The sequence below is a fragment of the Ambystoma mexicanum genome, chromosome 7p, assembly GCF_040938575.1.
Source record: "Ambystoma mexicanum isolate Mex_15411 chromosome 7p, UKY_AmexF1_1, whole genome shotgun sequence".
NCBI lineage: Eukaryota > Metazoa > Chordata > Amphibia > Caudata > Ambystomatidae > Ambystoma > Ambystoma mexicanum.
Genome location: NC_090939.1, coordinates 183,212,974 through 183,231,753, shown reverse-complemented (window position 1 = coordinate 183,231,753; position 18,780 = coordinate 183,212,974). Strand labels below are relative to the sequence as shown.

At 45.4% G+C, this 18,780-nt stretch overlaps 1 protein-coding gene across 5 annotated transcripts in view; it reads right to left on the bottom strand.

Annotated features, from left to right (window-relative positions):
* The window catches only part of PRDM15 (PR/SET domain 15), a 1,394,990-nt gene that overhangs the window by 151,443 nt on the left and 1,224,767 nt on the right, over window positions 1-18,780 (bottom strand). For 4 of the 5 annotated variants that reach the window (XM_069636031.1, XM_069636034.1, XM_069636032.1 and 1 more), the window contains one exon: window positions 18,474-18,554. The exons of the other annotated variant lie outside the window; for it this stretch is intronic. In XM_069636031.1, the coding sequence (XP_069492132.1) occupies window positions 18,474-18,554 (81 nt within the window). The remainder of the gene's footprint in view (window positions 1-18,473; window positions 18,555-18,780) is intronic. 5 annotated transcript variants of the gene reach the window in all.

The window sequence follows — 18,780 nt, the reverse complement described above, 5'->3', positions numbered from 1 at the left end:
GTCTAATGCATATGTAAACCAGATGTGATACATCAACACTAGGTCCTTCCAGACGCCTGGGACATCCCAATCCAGACTACAGCCCTAGATACTTTCCGTGCAGTCCATGTGGGGCTATTCTGGCAACAGGACCAAATAACTATCTAAGATTAAGAAAAGTATTTAACTTTAAACCTTACGATATACACATGCGGTGCCCACTCACACTAAACCTCTGTGTCTTTGTTGGTGCCACTAACAGGAAAACTTGCATCAGACCTCCCATGCAGTAGATAGACTGTACATCTTAATCGGTAAACACTGTACAATTTGCAATGACTATCTGCGAGGCGTGTTTATTGTGTGTTGAAGTGCGTTGCCTGCACAATGTGTGCCAGAGATGACTAGGCAGTAGACCTCTTTTATTGCCTTCAGTCAGATTTCCATTCCATATTCTCTTCTACCAGGGCGCCACACAATATTTTGAGGCCAAACAATCACTTCATTTTGGTTATTAGTTGGTCGCAAAAAGCATTCTCTAGAAACCAAAGCTATTTTTATGGAAGTGAAGGTGGATGAAATATGGAATGTGCGCAAGGGCAGACAGCCTGTGAGCGTTGTGTGATTTTTACCTCACCCATTGACGGCCCATGGCCATGCAAAACCTGATGGCCACTCCTGCCCACTACCTACCACTTTGCTCCACCAAAACATCTTCTTGAGCTCTCTTTGAACTTCCTCTGTGCTTTGTGAGCAGCACTATGGTAGGAGCTAAACCCCAGCACCTGTTGTAATCAAATTGTCTTAACAAAGCCTGCCTTCAGCCACTTGAATTATAAGCATCATTTATGTCCTTCCATCTGTTCCTTGCACTGAATTCCTATTAAAACTAATCATTGACACAGCCAATGGTTTGGCCCTTGAATAAGCATTCATCAGGCACTGCCATAATACGTCCAGGTATTCACACCCTTTGACAACCTTTGCTATCTTATGTTATGTTTATATGCTTTAGTACTGTGCCAGAGCATCATCATGGTACTTTTAAAGCACCAAATATTTCTCCGAGACCTATTGTGCCCCACCAGACTTTAGTTTGCTGTAAAGAATAGCATGCGTAAGAGGCAGTGAAAGAAGGAAAGGAGTTTGCATCCACACGTAGTTATGCACAGCTGAATTCTGGTATTAGCATGAATGTGTGTCCGTTCATTATATATGGATTATCTTAAGTGAGAGTCTACACTGTTAAACGAATGTGGGCACTGGGATTCAAAGGCAGTTTTGGAGTAGTATAGAACAGAGATTGAGTAGTGTTGGGTGTGCGTGGGGCTCAAGAGCATGCTCGGTCAATCCTGGCAGATGTGTTGGCTTAAAATACCCGTCCTGTCTATTTAATTGGGTACATTCCTGAATATACTCAGAATGTGGCTTAATCCTAGAGTAGGCCGTTTCACAGGTATATGTTGCTGGCAACAAAAGGCAAGGGGTTTGAATTGAAAGAATAAAGTACGCATATTATGTCCGGACCTAGAAGGAAAGTAAATATGTGTGTTCTGTACATTGCTCAACACCACAGTAAAGCCACCTCACAGCAGTTAGGGGGCTTAAGCTGCAAGCCAACAACGTAAGCACCAGAGTGGCCAAAAAGCAGTGGTCAGATAGTACCCGCATAGCATGGAAAAGCGGATCTCATGCTCACACAACAGCCAAAACTGTTGGCTTTGCCAATGCTTGTTTGCATTCGGATTTATTTCAAATCAGAAAAAAAAATATTTGGGACGTACAATTGAGATTGTTGACATTCACCTAACCGTTAGCTTGAAATTGTGCACAGTGCAACAATTTAAAAAAAAAATCAGATTAGGCAAACCAAAGATATGTTGTAAGCCAAACAAAATGTATCCCACATGCACAAGAGGCCAGAAGGGCACCACTAACAAACGCACGTAAGGACCAACACAATGCACACCCATGTAAACCGGAAAGTACAGGTGAACAAACAAGAAATCCCACCAGACACGTGAACACAATGTAGACTAAACAGGCCATAAGTAACTGGTATGAAACAACAAACAATGATCAGGGGTTAACTTAAAAAGGCACAGGATATTTAAAATGCTTGTAAAAAATAGTTTTCCAGTCAAATGGACACTGCCACCAAAGAAAACGTGGATTATTGTTCAAGCGGCACATACATTCCATGCTCTCACATGAAGGAACACGGAGATTTGATTATGTTCCATCAGGCCTTGTTAACTTTGTGATGCACTGTTGTGACGCTCATCCATGATTGATGCCTACGGTAGCAGACTGCCCTCTGGTGACCAATGAGCTTGAGCCCTGCTGCACTTCAAATTGTTTGCCATGAATATTGATAAAGGACATCAAGCACTTCATGCCGCTAGGGATGATGGGACCACAGTTACTGCATGATTTAACCCTATTTGTCCAGGTGAACGGATTTTATTTATGTATTTACTGTTCAAAGCGCCCACAGGGCAATAGGGTGGGGACAGGGGAAGGTAGACAATGAATTACAACAGAGATAAATAAACAATTTAATTAATATTACAAACAATGGGAATAAAAGGGAGGGTAGACAAACCTACTGTGCCTTGTGAGTGTTCAGAACGTGCAAGTGCAGGAGGTTAGGGCGGCTAATGAACAGGTACTGTGGTGCTCCTGGAGAAGTGCTAGGAAGAGAAGAACGTAAGTGCAAACTCCCATGGGAGCCTAAGTCTAGGTAAGTGCAGCAAAAATAGACAGTGGCTGGGATGAAGGATGTGGGAGGTCAGAGCACTGAGGATACAGAAGGACCTTGCACATCAGTCACGCTACTGTATGATTAGCAGGGAAGATGGGAGGAGAAGGAAGAAGTAAAGAGAAAGGTCTTGAGGTTTTTTCTGAACTTAAGGAGGTCCTGCTCAAGACAGAGGGAGAGGGAGGCTTTTCCACAGAAGAGAGCCCGACGAGGAAAGTGATCGACCACCAGCTCTCTGTTTAGCAAACCGCTTCACAGTAAGGGAGTTGGTGCTAGTGGAACGCAGGGGTCGTGAAGGAGAGTATTTGGTCAGGAAGCATTGAATAGAGTGGCCCCGGCCCCAGATAACCTTGTGGATGATACAGAGGGATGTGAATGTAATTCTTGCTGAGACCGGGAGCCAGTGAAGGCTTTTTAGGGCAGGAGAGATGCGGTCTCAGGGCTTGAGGTCTAGGATAAATCTTGCTGCCCCATTCTGGGTTAGCTGGAGGGGTCGCATTTTCAAGAAAGTGTTCGACAAACGACAAGGAAGATTGAAGAAGAGGCTATTGCAACAGCCTAGCCTGGAGAGGACCAGAGCACGGGTAACATCGAGTCTCTGGGGGAAGGTGAGGAAGGGTAGATTTCCTTTGTGGAGGAAGAGCTGAAAGTTGGTGATGTCTTGAATATGAGGTATGAAGCAAAGCGAGGAGTCGAAGATGACTCAGAGGTTCCTGGCTTCATAGGAGGGGCCAGGTGGGAAGACCATTGGGGCACCACTCACCACATTTCGCAGGGGACAAGCAGTTCTTCGTAGCGAAGCTCTCTGCTGATAACGTATCACTGTACCTAAGGGTCCCCAGCAATCTATAGCTAACGGGTCATACAAGAAATCTGGAAAGGAAACTCACTACATTGTTCACATTATCCATATACAAATTCCTAAAAAAAACCTCAGCGGAGCAACAATTAAACCAGAAACACAAAAAACAACACACCCACAACACGCTCAGACATTCATGGAACAACCACTACCTTGCAATACTAGGCAAACCATACCCACAATGATAAGTGGGAGGGCACCAGAAGAAAAGAAAAAAAAAACATGCACGATTAACTTGATGCTACTCGTGGATACGCCTCCTAGTTTCGTGCCATGTTGGTGCATAACCATGCGCCAGTGTGTTAGGCAGAAACCTGTGCAGTTCCCTCTGGGACCACTGCAAAAGATTTAAGACTACAGGTGTTTGGCAGTAAACCCACTTAGTAGCAGTTTGTACCACACAGATTCACTTGGTAGCTGTGGCTGAGCAGTCAGACTTCCCTCAAGAAGAGTTAGGAAGTATACAGAGTATTCACAATAGGTCAAGAGAACACAGAACAAGTAAACACTGACCAGGGATTGGTGTAAAAGAGATAATTATTTATTTAAAACCACATCTAGAAAAACACACAGGCACTAATAGTAAGCAATTCAAAAACATGGTCACTAAAAGATAGACACTCCCTTAAAAGAATATTAGACAAGTCTTAAGTAAAGCCCCACTTATTTTCAGACAGCGGTGAGCGCTTAACGTAGATGGCACTCTAATAACTCGTTTTAAAAAGGGAGAGAAAAGCGGAGAATAAATTGAAACCAATTCCAACACTTTCACGAACACACAAGAGAGGAAGACAAAGTAAACCCGTGAAGTTGGAGTTCAATAGGCCGGATCCACTTTAAGAGGATCAAACGAAATGTGTCCAAGGTCACATGGTTGCAGTGCACAAAAGTCTTGTAATGGTTCAAAAAGGAGTTGGACCACAGAAAAGGACCAGTTAGAGGGTCAAGGCGGCCAGCCCAGTCCAGAAGGTTAAGGGGTTATTATTACCTTGTAGCAATCTTTAGAAAGGGAGGCCTGGCGGACACGGTACCTTAAAGTGGGGAGAATACTCCAGCGGGGGCAGTTGTTCCTGGCAGCGGATGCAAGTCGGTGCTTCGTCTAGGGGAAGAGAGGATCTCGTCGTGGAGGAAGACAGGAGTCCGTTGCACTGCCAGGGAAGAAACCAGCCGCAGAGTTTCCCAGGTACAAGGAGCGGTCCGTTGATTCGCGGTTCAGTGGTGAGTGGCTATCCGGCCGCCGGGGTGCTTGGCACAGGCAGTTCGACCACAAACCGGTCTGGGGTGCGAAGAAAGAAGGTAAACTGGTTGTGCCCACCAGTCAGGGGAAGAAGTCTCTCCAGCCGGGAGATCTTCTCTGTCGTCGGGAAGTGGCGAGTCGGTTCCGCAGGGCTCCACCGGTGGTGTTGTCGTGGTAGGTCGGCTCAGCTTCTCCCTCGTCGGATTCTCAGGTCCTGTGGCGACTTCTGAAGTTCCAGTCCCCAAAGTCCTGCTTTTATGCAGCATACCCCCATTCACTCAGCCTAGCTGTCAATCAAACATGCTAAGTGGTGAGCCGGCCGGCTCACCACTTGGGCCAATCACGTAAGAGTGCGACTTGAGTTACCAAGGTAACTCGGTCCAGGGTGCCTAAACCCCCTCCCACACCCCCTGCGGTACCCAGACTGAGTGGCACCACTTTTGGAGGCTTCTGTGGAGAAGCCCGCCAAAAAGTGGAACAACGGGCTCGACTTGGGTTGGAGTCACAGAAGAGAACACAAACGCCATTTTAGAATTGAGTCCTAGCAAAAAATACCAACCAGCAAATTAATATTAATTAAATAAACCGGCGGTATGTTTGCGGCTATGAGAATTAAATAATTAAAGTTGGTAGCCTCGAACAATGGGAAAATCCCATAGGGAAATATTCGCGGTCGAATATAAAAAGTAGTTTCCACTGGCACCAGCCAAAACTCGATCAGGGGGGACGGAGACGTGCCCCCTCGACTAACAGACCCCGGGGCAATCGAATTGCCCCGACCAGCACGTCCACAATATGATGGTTTGTACTGGTTTCTGTTAATAATTTGGGACTAGTAAAGCCAATGGTGACTTTACATGCCCTGGGAGACAGTAGTCAGTCCCAGGGTCTGGAGTCTATGGTGGGGTGTCACTATGACACCCCTGTGTTACTGCACGGAGGGTGCTGTGTAACACACACAAAAATAACACGAGACCCTATGGAGTAAAGGACCCCATAGCCCATAAAACACATTAGCAGTCAAAGGAACACCATAAATCATGTCCAAGAGTGGGAGAAAGAGAGTCTCACTCTTGGCAGGAGAAAAAAACAAACTCCAGAAATCCAGCAAAGCTGCTGGGGGACTCACTAGATTAGGAAATTCAGCCTAAAGAGAGACACAGTGTACACACACCTCATACACCACTCGACACACCCAAACTCAACCAAAAATGCAGTAAATTCGCAAACCAGCAAAATAAAAGCAGCAAATGCAATCAAATGATGGAAATAAACCGAACATCTTAAGTTTGCCAACTCAAAATCAACAAAGACACAGGTAAGTCAAACGCTCGTGCATTCAAGATCACAAAAACATGGGATGGGGTTTTCGCCAGCGTGGATGCACTAAAGAAATTTAAAAAAAAACAACTCGTCAAGATTGGATCACACACGCAAGTGATCCCTCAAAAACAACCCTCAGTTCAGAGTCTTACGTTTCTACATGCAAATGCAAACTGTTTCACACACCATCACAAATATCTATGTCAATAGAGACACTATGCACAGTCATCTATACGGATTACACTCTACAAACAAACCCCAATACATTCTGAACCGAAACTTACAGTACTTCACCAAGCAACCTTGAATTACCTATACCTAATGTAACCCCATAACCCCCACAAACATACAGACATCAAACATTACAGACATCAATAAGGAACCCCATGAGGGAGTACATACAAGCCATCCTTAGGGACCGCCTAGCACTCAATCACACCTTAAGCCAAGACAGAGATTACATTTAGCACACAAAATATATTACTGCTTACTGAGAAAATGAAACGCCCGTACCTTATGCATATCCTTCACGAATATAAACAATCGAGGTTCATGGTGCAGTAAAAAAGCATGTGAAAGAGGGCACACTTGCCACCACCATCTACCTGTCTGTACTCTCACAACCATACAAATGATATGCACACACACGACATGTTCATATTGCATGCTGAAAAGATCAGAGCTATCCCATGGTAGCACAATGCAACTCATTTACGTGTGCACATCTGGAAAAAAGATACACAAATGCTGCATCTCCCACCCCCCACACATGCAGCACTTCGTAGTAAAATAAATAATAACAATGACACCTATCACACACCACTCCCAGGAAAAGAAGATACAACTGTCACATACTTAAAACAACAGAGATCAAACCAGGTGCTGAAATGCTGCCCATAGACTCTGTCCACATTGCCATCCCCAACAACACCCCCCCCCCATAGACACACCAATGGGGAAGCAGCAGACAACCAAGAAAGGGAGGAAACCAGTAAGGACACGCGTCAAAATCTGTGGCAGATGGTTCGAATTCTGCTCAAAGGTACGGTAAGTACACAAATGTCCAGAAAATCATTGTCTAGGTGCTCAATCTACACCCACTGATAATACCCACACGGAGGCTGACATGTCGGGGCTTGCTTGTTGTCTTGTGCAGAAGGGAAATTGAGAAGTAGTTTGCTTGGTCCTACCCGAAAAGGGGTAGTCGAGCCCAATCTGCATTGGCACGGCAGGCTGAATAATGTTGGTTTGGGTTGGTTGCCTGGAGCAATGTCAGTGGTTATGATTAATTCAAAACCTTCCAGCCATCAACCTTTAGTTTTGTATGCATACATACTCCAAACAGTTCACTACTACACTCCTCACATTCTCCTTTGAACCCAAAGTAACGCACGTTTGTCAATGGATTTCCTAGCAGTACAGGCTTTTTTATTTTACACAAACTTCTCAATGTTGCAACAAAACATCACAATTTCAAAGAATTGCCCATAAATACATGCGACCCAACCAATCAGGCACAACTACTTTACGTCACCGGAGTCTGGAACACGTGACATAACCTTGCAAAGCTCATGAAAATATAAATTCATTTTGTATGCCATCAATCGTGTCTCTACCATCACATATCTTGCTCCATCACCCTCCGCCCATCTTCCTGAAGGTTCAAACTACCCTTTCCCACCTCCTAAAATGATGCAAAATATTTTATTTTTCCACAGGAACTTCGCAATGTTTGCCTTTTTTTAAGTTTAATTTTTATTTAACACAACTTCCCAAAAATGCTAGTAAATACGTTACATGAAGGAGCAAAATGAAAAAACATCAGCGATTTTCAAAGCACCGTATTCACAAGTCTACCATTGAACAAGGTTGTTCACAATTGTAAAATAATCCCCATAGAACAGAATCTCTCTGTATCCCATCAATCCTACGATGGGAACACTTGCAACTAAAGGCCTGCAGGTGTTTTAACCCGGTCTGGCAGTAGCTAGGGAACGGTTACCAGTCATTTGGTCGAAAACCAAATGGTCGAATTACCATTTGATCGAAGTAAAATGGTCGAAAAAAAAAAAAGGTCGATTTCTTTTTAGGGGGGGGGGTTTCCCCGCCCAACCCCCCATTTTTCTTTATTAAAAATATTTTTTAAGCAACCAAAACTTAAAAAAAATTATATAAATAAAAAAATGTGACTTTTTTTTCCGACCATTTTGATTCGATCAAATGGTCATTCGACCATTTATTTTCGACCATTTGACCGGACACCGCAGGGAACACTAAGTAGAAACCACAGGAAACGCATACAAAGCAGAAACATCAATGGGGAATGAAACAGAGGGGTATGAGAGAACAGTAGGTGGTATGGGGTGAAAGGGTAGGAGACCAGATTGGGTAAACGCATTTCAAATAGAAAGATCATTGAAAGTCTTCAAAATAGACTCCCCCTTGCGACCTCTTCTAGGATAGGCAACGTTTTCTCGGGTAGATAGGGTGAGGAGACCTTCCAGTCATTCGTCATACAACTGCTTTCTATCCGACTTCCTCACCTTGAGTTTCTACCTTTTTGAAGATTACGAGCCCTGAACAGCCACTGCTCAACTCCCACAACAAGAGATGTATTACGTTGAAACACTCCCAGTAGGATCATGAAGGAGGTTCTCGGGAACTCAGACCCAGCAAACATCTGCATAAGAATCCATATTTCTCTCCAAAACCCAAGAATCTTATTGCTTTCCTCAAAGGTGTGGGTCATGCACCCACAAAACCTCACTGCACCCCCAACAAATGTTTCTATCCACCAGACCACAACTGTGCATATTTTAAGGGAACCAGTACAATCTAAATAAACACTTTTGATAAATCAACCTAAGATGGAGTACGACCATCTTAACAATATTTGTGAACGCCACTCACAGACCACATCTCCTCACTATCCATCACCTTTAGATCAGCCTTCTCTACATGTCATGGGCAATTGCAGCTTTAGAATTCAACGAATGGTATATTGCCATGGTTGACAAAGCATGCAACCGAGACGGTCTCGAAAGCAGTGAAGTGTCTCCATCAGTGCAGTTAATAACACTCCCAGGGCTTGTACCAAAACTTCAAAAAGTCCAAAGATAGCAAACCACTATCGAACCGCATACCTCTGATCCACAGGACACCTGCCTCAGCCCAAGCATTTCCAGTACAGTGCCTTGTTATCTAACTTGAGAGCCGTTATTCCCCAGAAGAGAACGTTTGGGTGAAGCATATTCACAAGACACCTGCCTTAAACCTTTTTATCCCTTACCTGAATAGTAGGGAAGAGGACAATTTCTAAAAGCACCGCTATCCCCGATTTGGAGGGCCGCCAGTGGACTGGGGGACACAGCTATCTGCTCCATAGCCACTGAGGCAGGTTGGATACTCTGAATACCTAGTTCAGGTTTTTTAATGTAAATCATAAGTAGCAGGCCTAACTTTCCCTATCACTAGAGGGAGTACCCTACTGATCTAAACAAACTAAAAGGTGCTCATTCGCTGTCATGAAGTCCAAAAGAAAATAGATCCTCTTTCAAAACTACCCTATGTGGCCCTGCCACTAATTAAAAGTAACTGAAAAATAGACCAAGGGAATAATTTGTGTTCGACTGGCCGCTGCTCCAGTTCATACAATAGTCTATTGAATTATAAGACCTCTTGTGGGACCGATAGTCTTTGCGATCAATTCTTAATGCTCCTCAAGAACACTTTTCTCTCTCGTACTTTCTGTGGCCCCCTTTTTAGAATGTCCTTCATGATAATTTTTCTTGATACTCCGATTGTTACTTGTAGCTTACTCCTAGGCCTTCCCTTCAGGAGTACTTGATCAGGGTTTTCCTTCGCCCCTTTCTAATTTCTATTATTATCAGTTCTTAGTCTTATAGTGTCTTTTCTTACTGGTTATGACCCAGCAGTATTGATTCAGCGCCTCTCCTAGGTTTTTCACCTTTCGTTTGAGTATCTCTTCTCTTACAGGTTATACAACAGCTGCGTGGATTCAGCCCCTCTCTTATAGGCTTTTCATTTCCTGGTTGACTTGGTTGCTTATTTGAGAACTCGTCATGCATACTGGGACGAGATTCCAGCTTCTTGCAACAGCTCTCATTCCTCCCTGGAATACTTGTTATTTGTCTCAAACTCCCATCACATATTTTATCCCTTCTTTCTCGTTCTTGTGACTGGGACAAGTTTTCTCTGATTGATAACGATATCCCACGGGCCTCCCGTTCTCCCAGCCTCCAAGGTACCTACAGGGCGGTGTTTGGGCTCAACTCTCGCTCATAACCGTTTTCTCTCTTTCTCTGGTTAACGTTATTGGATCTGCATCGAACTCCTGCTTTGTAGTGGTGCTGCTGATTGGAAGCGACCCATGCTTCCCATACGGGCGGCATCAGCGTTGTTCCTGGGGCATTTTGCCCACAATGTTCAGCTTGTGGTCACGCCACCACCGGGTTGCTTGTTCGTCACTCCGTTGACCCGAGACTCTTCTCGCATCTGCACACCGGTTTTCTGGTGTCTCATACTTGTGTTCTTTCGCTCTCTTTCTCTCGTGCTCTCTCTATCGCTCCTCAAGTTGATGGCTCCACAACTAGCTTGTGCTCTGTCTCCAGCTGGCGTGATTATGTCATCTTCCTTTCCTTTTCATGTGCCACTGGGTTTAGTCTTGTATTGCCTTCAGGCAAAGATAAGGATGCCACATTCTTCAGTTTACCAGGTAATCCCATGTATGTAACTAAATCTGTTGGTCTAGGGAGTTCCACACAGGAATGGGAGTCCTTATCCCGAAAGGGGGAGTCTCTCCCGGTGAGTTCCCATGTGCATCGACCCCCTAGAGAGGGTATTGCAGAGGTTAGGGTCACCTCCCTAACCTCAAAGGGGGATATGGGGCTCCACTTAGGGAGAAGGGATTTGAGGGAGGTATACCTGCGATTCGTCACACCACCCATCCCAGCTCTGGTCCACACATGCGCATGAGTGCAGTGAGTGGCCTTGGAAGGTCAAATGATTCTTCGAGACAACCAGGATTCCAAAACAATCCTTCTCTAAAGGTTTCCAGAGTACCATTAGGAGGACCTTCATCTGCTTGTAGCCATTCCACAAAAACCCTATGAAGAGGTTTTCAATTCAAATATGCATATTCAGCGCCAATGGGTGCAGGATAATACTAAGGATATAGGAATCGGAGAAGTATCATATTATGCTATGCATTTTACCCAGATAGTTAACTTGATGTTTTTCATCTCCTAATGTTAGCTGAGCACTTTTCAAGCACACCTGTTCATATTGTGTTCCAGCATCCCCTTGGTATATTGCGACACACTGATGCCCAGGTAGGTAAAACCATTATTTATCCATTTAACTACCAGTCCAGAATAAAGAGGCATTACAGGAAGAGCTTATATGGACATCTTTAATTTTACAACTATTGACCTTAAAATGTGAGATTGCCCTAAATAAACACAGGAGCGAGAATAACACATACACCTAACTTTCAGGGTTAGACATGAGGAACAATAGACTGTCAGCATAAAATAGCACCTTAGACATACATTTGCGATACAAAGCTGACTATGCCTACATATAGCTAGAGTCAGTGGTTGCCAGTGGTTTTATGGCTATATCAAAAGAAGTGGGGGGAGGGGAGATAGCAACCTTCTCTGGTATCCCTCTGGATCGCAGATTCATCAGATACCACACCATTAATGAACACCCTAGCTTTTAATTGTGAATGCAGTGCCCTGAAAAGATTAAGAAAGCATAGTTCAAAGCTGAAACTTCTCAATTCATTAGTGGAAAAGAACATGATGGGCATTAATCCCATTGGCAGTACTCTCAGCATCCCTGGCTGTATGCATCTTAATCATGTTAAGAGGCCCTTGCAGGTTGTCATGACCATGACATGTCATGACCATGCCAACCTCTAATAAAACCCTCTTGATTCAGGGAAGGCATTTTCAGGTCCAATCCTATACTGAACACCTTTGCCAATAGCTTAACATCTGCATGCAAATAAATCGGATGAGAATTTGCAGAGTGCATGTGGACCCTATCCAGTTTGGAAAGCAGAGTAATTTGTGCAAAGCATGTAAATGGAGGAAGGGAACCTCATTCGAGGACTTGATCAAATACTTTCCCCAGAAGCGTACAAAGACCCTCAAATTTGACATACAATTCAATAGGAAAACCATGCAGACCGGTGCATTTGTCAGCATTTATCTGACTGACAGCCCATTTGAACTCCTCCTGAGTGATATTCACATGTATTCTTCTATTCTTGGCACATGCTCTTGAAGAAGGACTTATCCATCAAACTGCCATTCAAGTAATGTCTCATTAAAAAAAACCTGCACAAGGACCATCAATATCACCACTTTTGGTGAGCACTGTCCCATCCACTTGCACACTGCTAACCACTGACCTAACTGACCTAACTGTTTTTTTCAGGCAGAAGGCAAATAGTTTAACCTCCCCCTCTCAGAAGGCATGGCGCCTAAATAACACTTGCCTTTCAGCCCTTTCATTAAGGGCATTTCATTATTTCTCATTCTCTCTCATTCTCCTCCCCACCTCAAGCATTTCTTCCGTGGGGTCATTCAGCGCCGCCAGTTCCGATTTTTTCTATTCTGTTTCCATGTTTAACTAGGCAGCACACCTTTGCCGCCATGATCATTCCCAGACTGCTAATTTGTATACCACCAGTATCTTTAGTGGGTCCCAAAAAGGAAAATTTGTCATCAAATGACCACTCATTTTCTTAAACGTATTAGGCTAATTTACCATACTAATCATTCTGCATACTGCCTAAAAATAGTGAGAGCGGTAGATGCCATGTAGGGTTCATACACTCCCCTTAGCCCCACAAGACAACAGGTGTACAATCATGAAGACCTCTGCTTGATAATAAAATAGCTGTTCCCCCAAATTCAGCAATGTTCACTGACTCAATCAGTGCTGAGGACAAGAGGAGGAAATTAATCCTAGTATAACAATTATGTGGGGGTTAGAAAAGGAGAAATGACTTACTGTAATGTTCTTTCTATGGATTCTTCTCCCGCAGATTCCTCATCTGATAGATATTCCCTCCAGCTTCGCTGCTTCGGAACATTTTCAACAGGGGGTTTAATTGGCCTCAACCTGGCAGTCGACCATCGATCCGTCTTATTCGTCGTCTGCTCCGGACGTGACGTTAGGTGTCTTATAAATACCACGTTGCTATGTCCCAACCTCAGTCCCCCCCACCCCGACCACATGCTGCATTGGAAAACAAAGAACAAACGGGCTAATGAGCCCTTAAATAGAAAGTAACTATAGACCTCAGAGGGAGAAACAATTGAACAAACACTACAAGTAGCGTTATAAAAACCTGTGGCAGGAAGACAGAAAACGGATACAGAGGACCATCACCAAGTCAAAGTGAAAGACAAGATGTGCGCCAACCACCGACTTTCTGAGCGGGAATGGATGTTAGGGGAGATCAGGAATCTGCGGGAGAAGAATCCATAGAAAGAACATTAAGGCAAGTAATTTCTCCTTAAATGGATTTCCTTTCTCCCGCAGATTCCTGATCTGATAGACTCCCAAAGCAGTAAATGAAGGAAGCGGGCAGAATAGTTATACAGTTGTACCAAAAAATTCTGCAGCACTACCCTGCTAAAACACGCATCAGAAGTACAACCCACATCCAGACTGTAGTGCTTTGAAAAGGTATGCAGGGATGACCAATTCACAGCGTGACAAATCTCCCGGACAGGAACTCCCCTCTGCAATGCTGTGGACGCTGAGACTCCCCTGGTCGAATAGGCCCTGATGCATGCTGCCAATTCCTTCCCAGCAGACTGGTAGCATTCATCTATGCAGAAAATTATCTATCGGGATAAAGTCTGCTTGGTTATGGGCCGGCCCTTACGGGCTAAGCAAACGGCCACAAAGCTGGTCAGCTCTCCTGAAATCAGCTGTCCTGGAGCTATAATAACTCAACGCCCTCTTCGGGTCTAGGCGATGTAACCGTTCCTCCTGCTTAGAAGGGTGCAGAGGAGGATAGAAAACTGGAAGGTCGATGGACTGTGACAGGTGAAATTCTGAAAAAACCTTGGGGAGGAGTCCATCCCTTACCCTGAGTAAAACATTCTCCCGGAAAAAAAGCAGGAAGGGTGGTTTACATAAAGCCTGTAGTTTACTCCCCCTCCTAGCAGATTTAAGAGGCACCAAGAAGGCTGCTTTCTAAGAGAGAAGGCATAAGGGATAAGGGTGCATAGGCACAAAGGGCGCCGCCATCAGAAATATCAGAACCAGATTAAGGGCCCAATCCGGGACAACAAAGGGAGTTGGCAGAAACTTATTTACAGGGACTTTCAGGAATTGTTCCAATAGTAAACAAACCTTGATCCAGGGATCTCTTAAACACAGACAAAGCCGCCAAATATCCCTGGACTGTGGTGACCTGAAGGCATGCAGAGGCCAACGACAGAAGGAACTCCATCACTGTAGTGGTGGGGCAAGAGATGGGGTCAATCTTGCGCTCCCTGCACCATGCCTCAAATCTTCTCCATCTGTACGAGTACAAAGTTCTTGTAGATGGTCTGCATGCAGCCAGCAACATCTCAAGTACTTCCCCAGAGAGGTCCCAGTCATCATATCTCATTCTCTCAAGACCAACGCATGTAGGTTGAGGGATGGAGTATCCAACCTTCCGTCTGGGTTAGAAGATCTGGACATTGAGGCAACCGGTGAGGTGGACAGATGGAAAGATCCAAGAGGTCAGAGTACCACATTCTCCTTGCCCAGTCCAGGGCAATCGAGATCATGGTCACTCGAAACCTCTTCAACCTCTTGAGAACCCATGGAATGATGGGAATCGGAGGGAATGCGTAAAGGAGAGGGAAGGTCCAATCCACCAAAAACACATCACCCAGTGCACTGTTCGCTGTGAATTCCCTCTAGCAGAACTATTCACATTTCCTGTTGGACTCTGTTGCGAACAGATCCACTGCTGGGGTACCCCAGGGAGCGAAGACCTTCTCTAGAACTTCCTGGCACACGTCCCACTCATGTGAGACTGTGCTCTGCCTGCTCAGAGCATCTGCCAAGTTCTGTGCCCGGCAGATGCTCTGCCGAGACTGAGATCCTATTCTCCAACAACCAGAAACAAAGCATCATCGCCTCAGTGCAGAGGGAGCAGGAGTGCACACCACCTTGCTTGTGGGGATAGTGCATTGCCGTCAGAATGAGGACATGTGTCCCCTGCAGAGACAGGGCAAATGATTTCAGGGCTAGCCTGTTAGTTCGCAACTCCAGCCTGTTGATGTTCCACGTCGCTTCCGTCGCCGACCAGATGCCGCTCACCTGCAAATCCTCGCAGTGAGCGCCTCAACCCTTCAAAAGACGCATCCGTGACCACTCGGATCTGCAGGCCAAGGAGGCCAGAAGGGTTCCCCCGCCAAAGACTGTTGCGGTCTGCCCACCAGGAAAGGTCAATGACCACTGATGCAGACACCCTGAGGAGATCAGAAAGAGAGCCGAGGTACTGAGACCATTGATCCCTCAATTGCCATTGCAGGGATCTCATTCGCAACCTGGTTTCTGGCACTAGAAAAATGCAGTTGGCCATGAGGCCTAGGAGGCATAGGAAGGAAGCCGCTGGTAGAGTGGCATGGTTCCGGAACAAGTCGACCATTTGTGTCAATCTGACTACTCCCTCCTCGGGAGGGAAGGCCTTCCCCACCCCGGTATCTAGGACTGCTCCGATGAACTGGAGCCGCTGGACTGGTGTCATGTGGGACTTCTTTAAGTTTAGGCGGAAGCCCATCTTGTGCAGCAGCAAGCAGGTGTCCTCTAAATGGGACATGGCCTGCACTATAGACTTCCCTTGGATCAGCCAGTCATCCATGTATGGAAATACGTGGCCCCCGGATCTCCAGGTGAGCCGCAACTACCGTCATGAGCTTAGTGAAGACCCTTCAGGCGGAGGTTAGACCAAAGGGAAGCACCTTAAACTGATAGTTCATATCTCCCATGATGAACCTTAGGATCTTCCTGTGCTTTCGATGGATTGGCACATGGAAATAGATGTCCTATAGGTCTATCGACACCAGCCAGTCCCGTACTTCGAGAGCGTGGAGAATCTCTCCAAATATCACCATCCTGAATTTGTCTTTCCTCAAGAACTTGTTCAAGGCCATGAGGTCCAGAATGGGACGGAAACCACCTCCTTTTTTGGGTACCAGGAATACCAACCTGATCCTCTCTGCTTGGGTGGTACCTCTTCCACAGCACCCTTCAACTTCAGGGCTCTCAGTTCTTCCTGGAGCTCCTGTCCCGGTTGGAATGGAGGTGGTTCGGTCTGTCTGTGGTTTTCTTACAAATGGCAGACAAAAACCCCACTGAATGACCTGATACTCAGGCATCAGAAGTAATTCCCAGCCATTGAAGGAAATGCCCCATCATCGGTCCTCCAACCGGCCTGCTGTGAGAGGGGAAAATCTATGCGGCTTCGGAGGCCGGGTCTCCTTTGCCGCTGACCCTGCCTGTTGACCTCTAGAAGCCCCTCTGCACCTTCCGGAGCACGAGAAACACTTGCCCTTGCCTGGCCGGACGGAGCTGCGCTCTCCTGCCGCAGGGAGCATATCTCCTGTAGCTCCGTGCCCTAGAGGCAAAGCTAAATGCAGGTTTGGCTGGCTGCACAGCTAGTCATAAGGATGAGGCAGAGATTTTGGATTCCTTAATTTTCTCGAAGGAATCGTCGGCTTTCTGGCCAAAAAGAAGATCGCCCTCAAAGGGCATGTCCAGAAGCTCGACTTGGACACTAGGCGACAAACCAGAAGGCTGCCTTCTTAGTGCTATGACTGATGCCATAGATCAGCCCACACAGTCGCCGATATCCAGGCCCGTTCGCAGCGACTGCGTGGCCACCTCTTTCACATCCTCTACTAGCTGTAGGAAGCCCTCACGCATTTCTCCTTCCGGGACATACTGAGCAGCATTTTCCACTGGTCGATCCAGAGCGAGTTTTGCAGCTCGATCCCGAAAGGATTTAGGCTGCATTTTGGCACACGATGGACACCAATCAGTCCCGTGACACGTGCCGAGGCAACAGAGACACAGCTCATGTGGGTCAATGATGGACATCTTGGTGCCACAATGGGAACACCGTTGAAACCACGATACCCGAGCGACTGACATCTCGCAAAAAAGTACAACCGAGAGAGTTGAAACTCTGTGTTCCCAAGCAGCGTGTTAGAGCATGGAAAAAAGGAACTGAGCTTGGGGCGTAGTGAAGTGGGATTTATACGATGCCTAACGTTACGTCCAGAGCAGACGACCAGACGCAGAGCAAGACGGATCGCTGGTCAACGGCCGGGTCAAGGTCCACTACGCCCCCTGTCGAAAGTTTTACGAAGCAGCAAAGCTGGAGGGAATATCTATCAGATGAGTAATCTGTGCGAGAAAGGCAATCCATTGAAATATATATTCTCATCCCACGAGGTGGTGGGCTCTCAAAGGATCCTTCAGCGTAAAAGCATGGTTTAACTCAGAGCAACAGAGTTGATCGCCACATCAGTGTTTCCCTTCTGCGGCCTATCCAAAACTGGGTCCTCCACAGCATTAAAGTTCCCTAAAAAGCAGAATAGTGTGACCACCTAACCTATTCAAATTGAGGGTCAGACCATTCAGGAACGCACTGATCCCGGAGTTTGGAGCATATACATTTCCCAATATCAATTTAAGGTCTCCAATGTTGTGCGAAGTCCTCACAGGTTAGTAGCTCTTCCACAATTCTGACCAACAAAACAATAAGCGACATTACATTAAAAGAACCTTGCAGGTCAATTACAAGACCTTGCAATTGTTTTGTAGGCCTTTTGATGTTAAAGTCCCCTCTAATGAAAGACTAACCACCACACATGCCAGCAGCCATAACATTAAAGATCTATACTTTTTTTAAAATACTAAAATAGCTGTACTCCACGTTCCAAGCATAGACAAATGGAAAAAAAAGATATGGGGTCATGTGTGGGTCAATGTATAGACAGATACGTTAAATCAAACAGTGCCGCCCATTACATCATACTGATGACTATTAGAAGATTTTAGAACATATTCTGCGCTTGGAGTTATTCCAAAAGGTGAGCAATCAATGGTAGGAAGAGCTCCGTTAGAAATGAAACACCAGCGAGGAGGGGAATGTAATTATACATTAAACAATGTTTAGAAATTCTATTTTAACAAGTCAAAATGTCTGTAAAACAATTAAAAGTACTTTGTTTTTTACACAGAATCCTCTGAGAGTTTACCTGTGCGATTCCAATGGATGCAGCATCAATGGTCGTGGGCTCTGAAAGATCATCCAAATCCTCAATCCTAACTGAGAGAACCTACAGAAAATACATTCTTAAATTTGATGGTGGCCCTTTATGCATCAGACATATAATAAACTATGTCACATCTTATCAAATGATAGGAATGCTTAGCACTGTACATATGGGAGTATCGAAAAGATTAAACACAGCTCCATTGCAATTTCCTTCGTTTTATGCCCAATATGCATGAATAGAACATATTTACTGAAAGACGGAGGGAGGGGAATTATAATGGATGAAT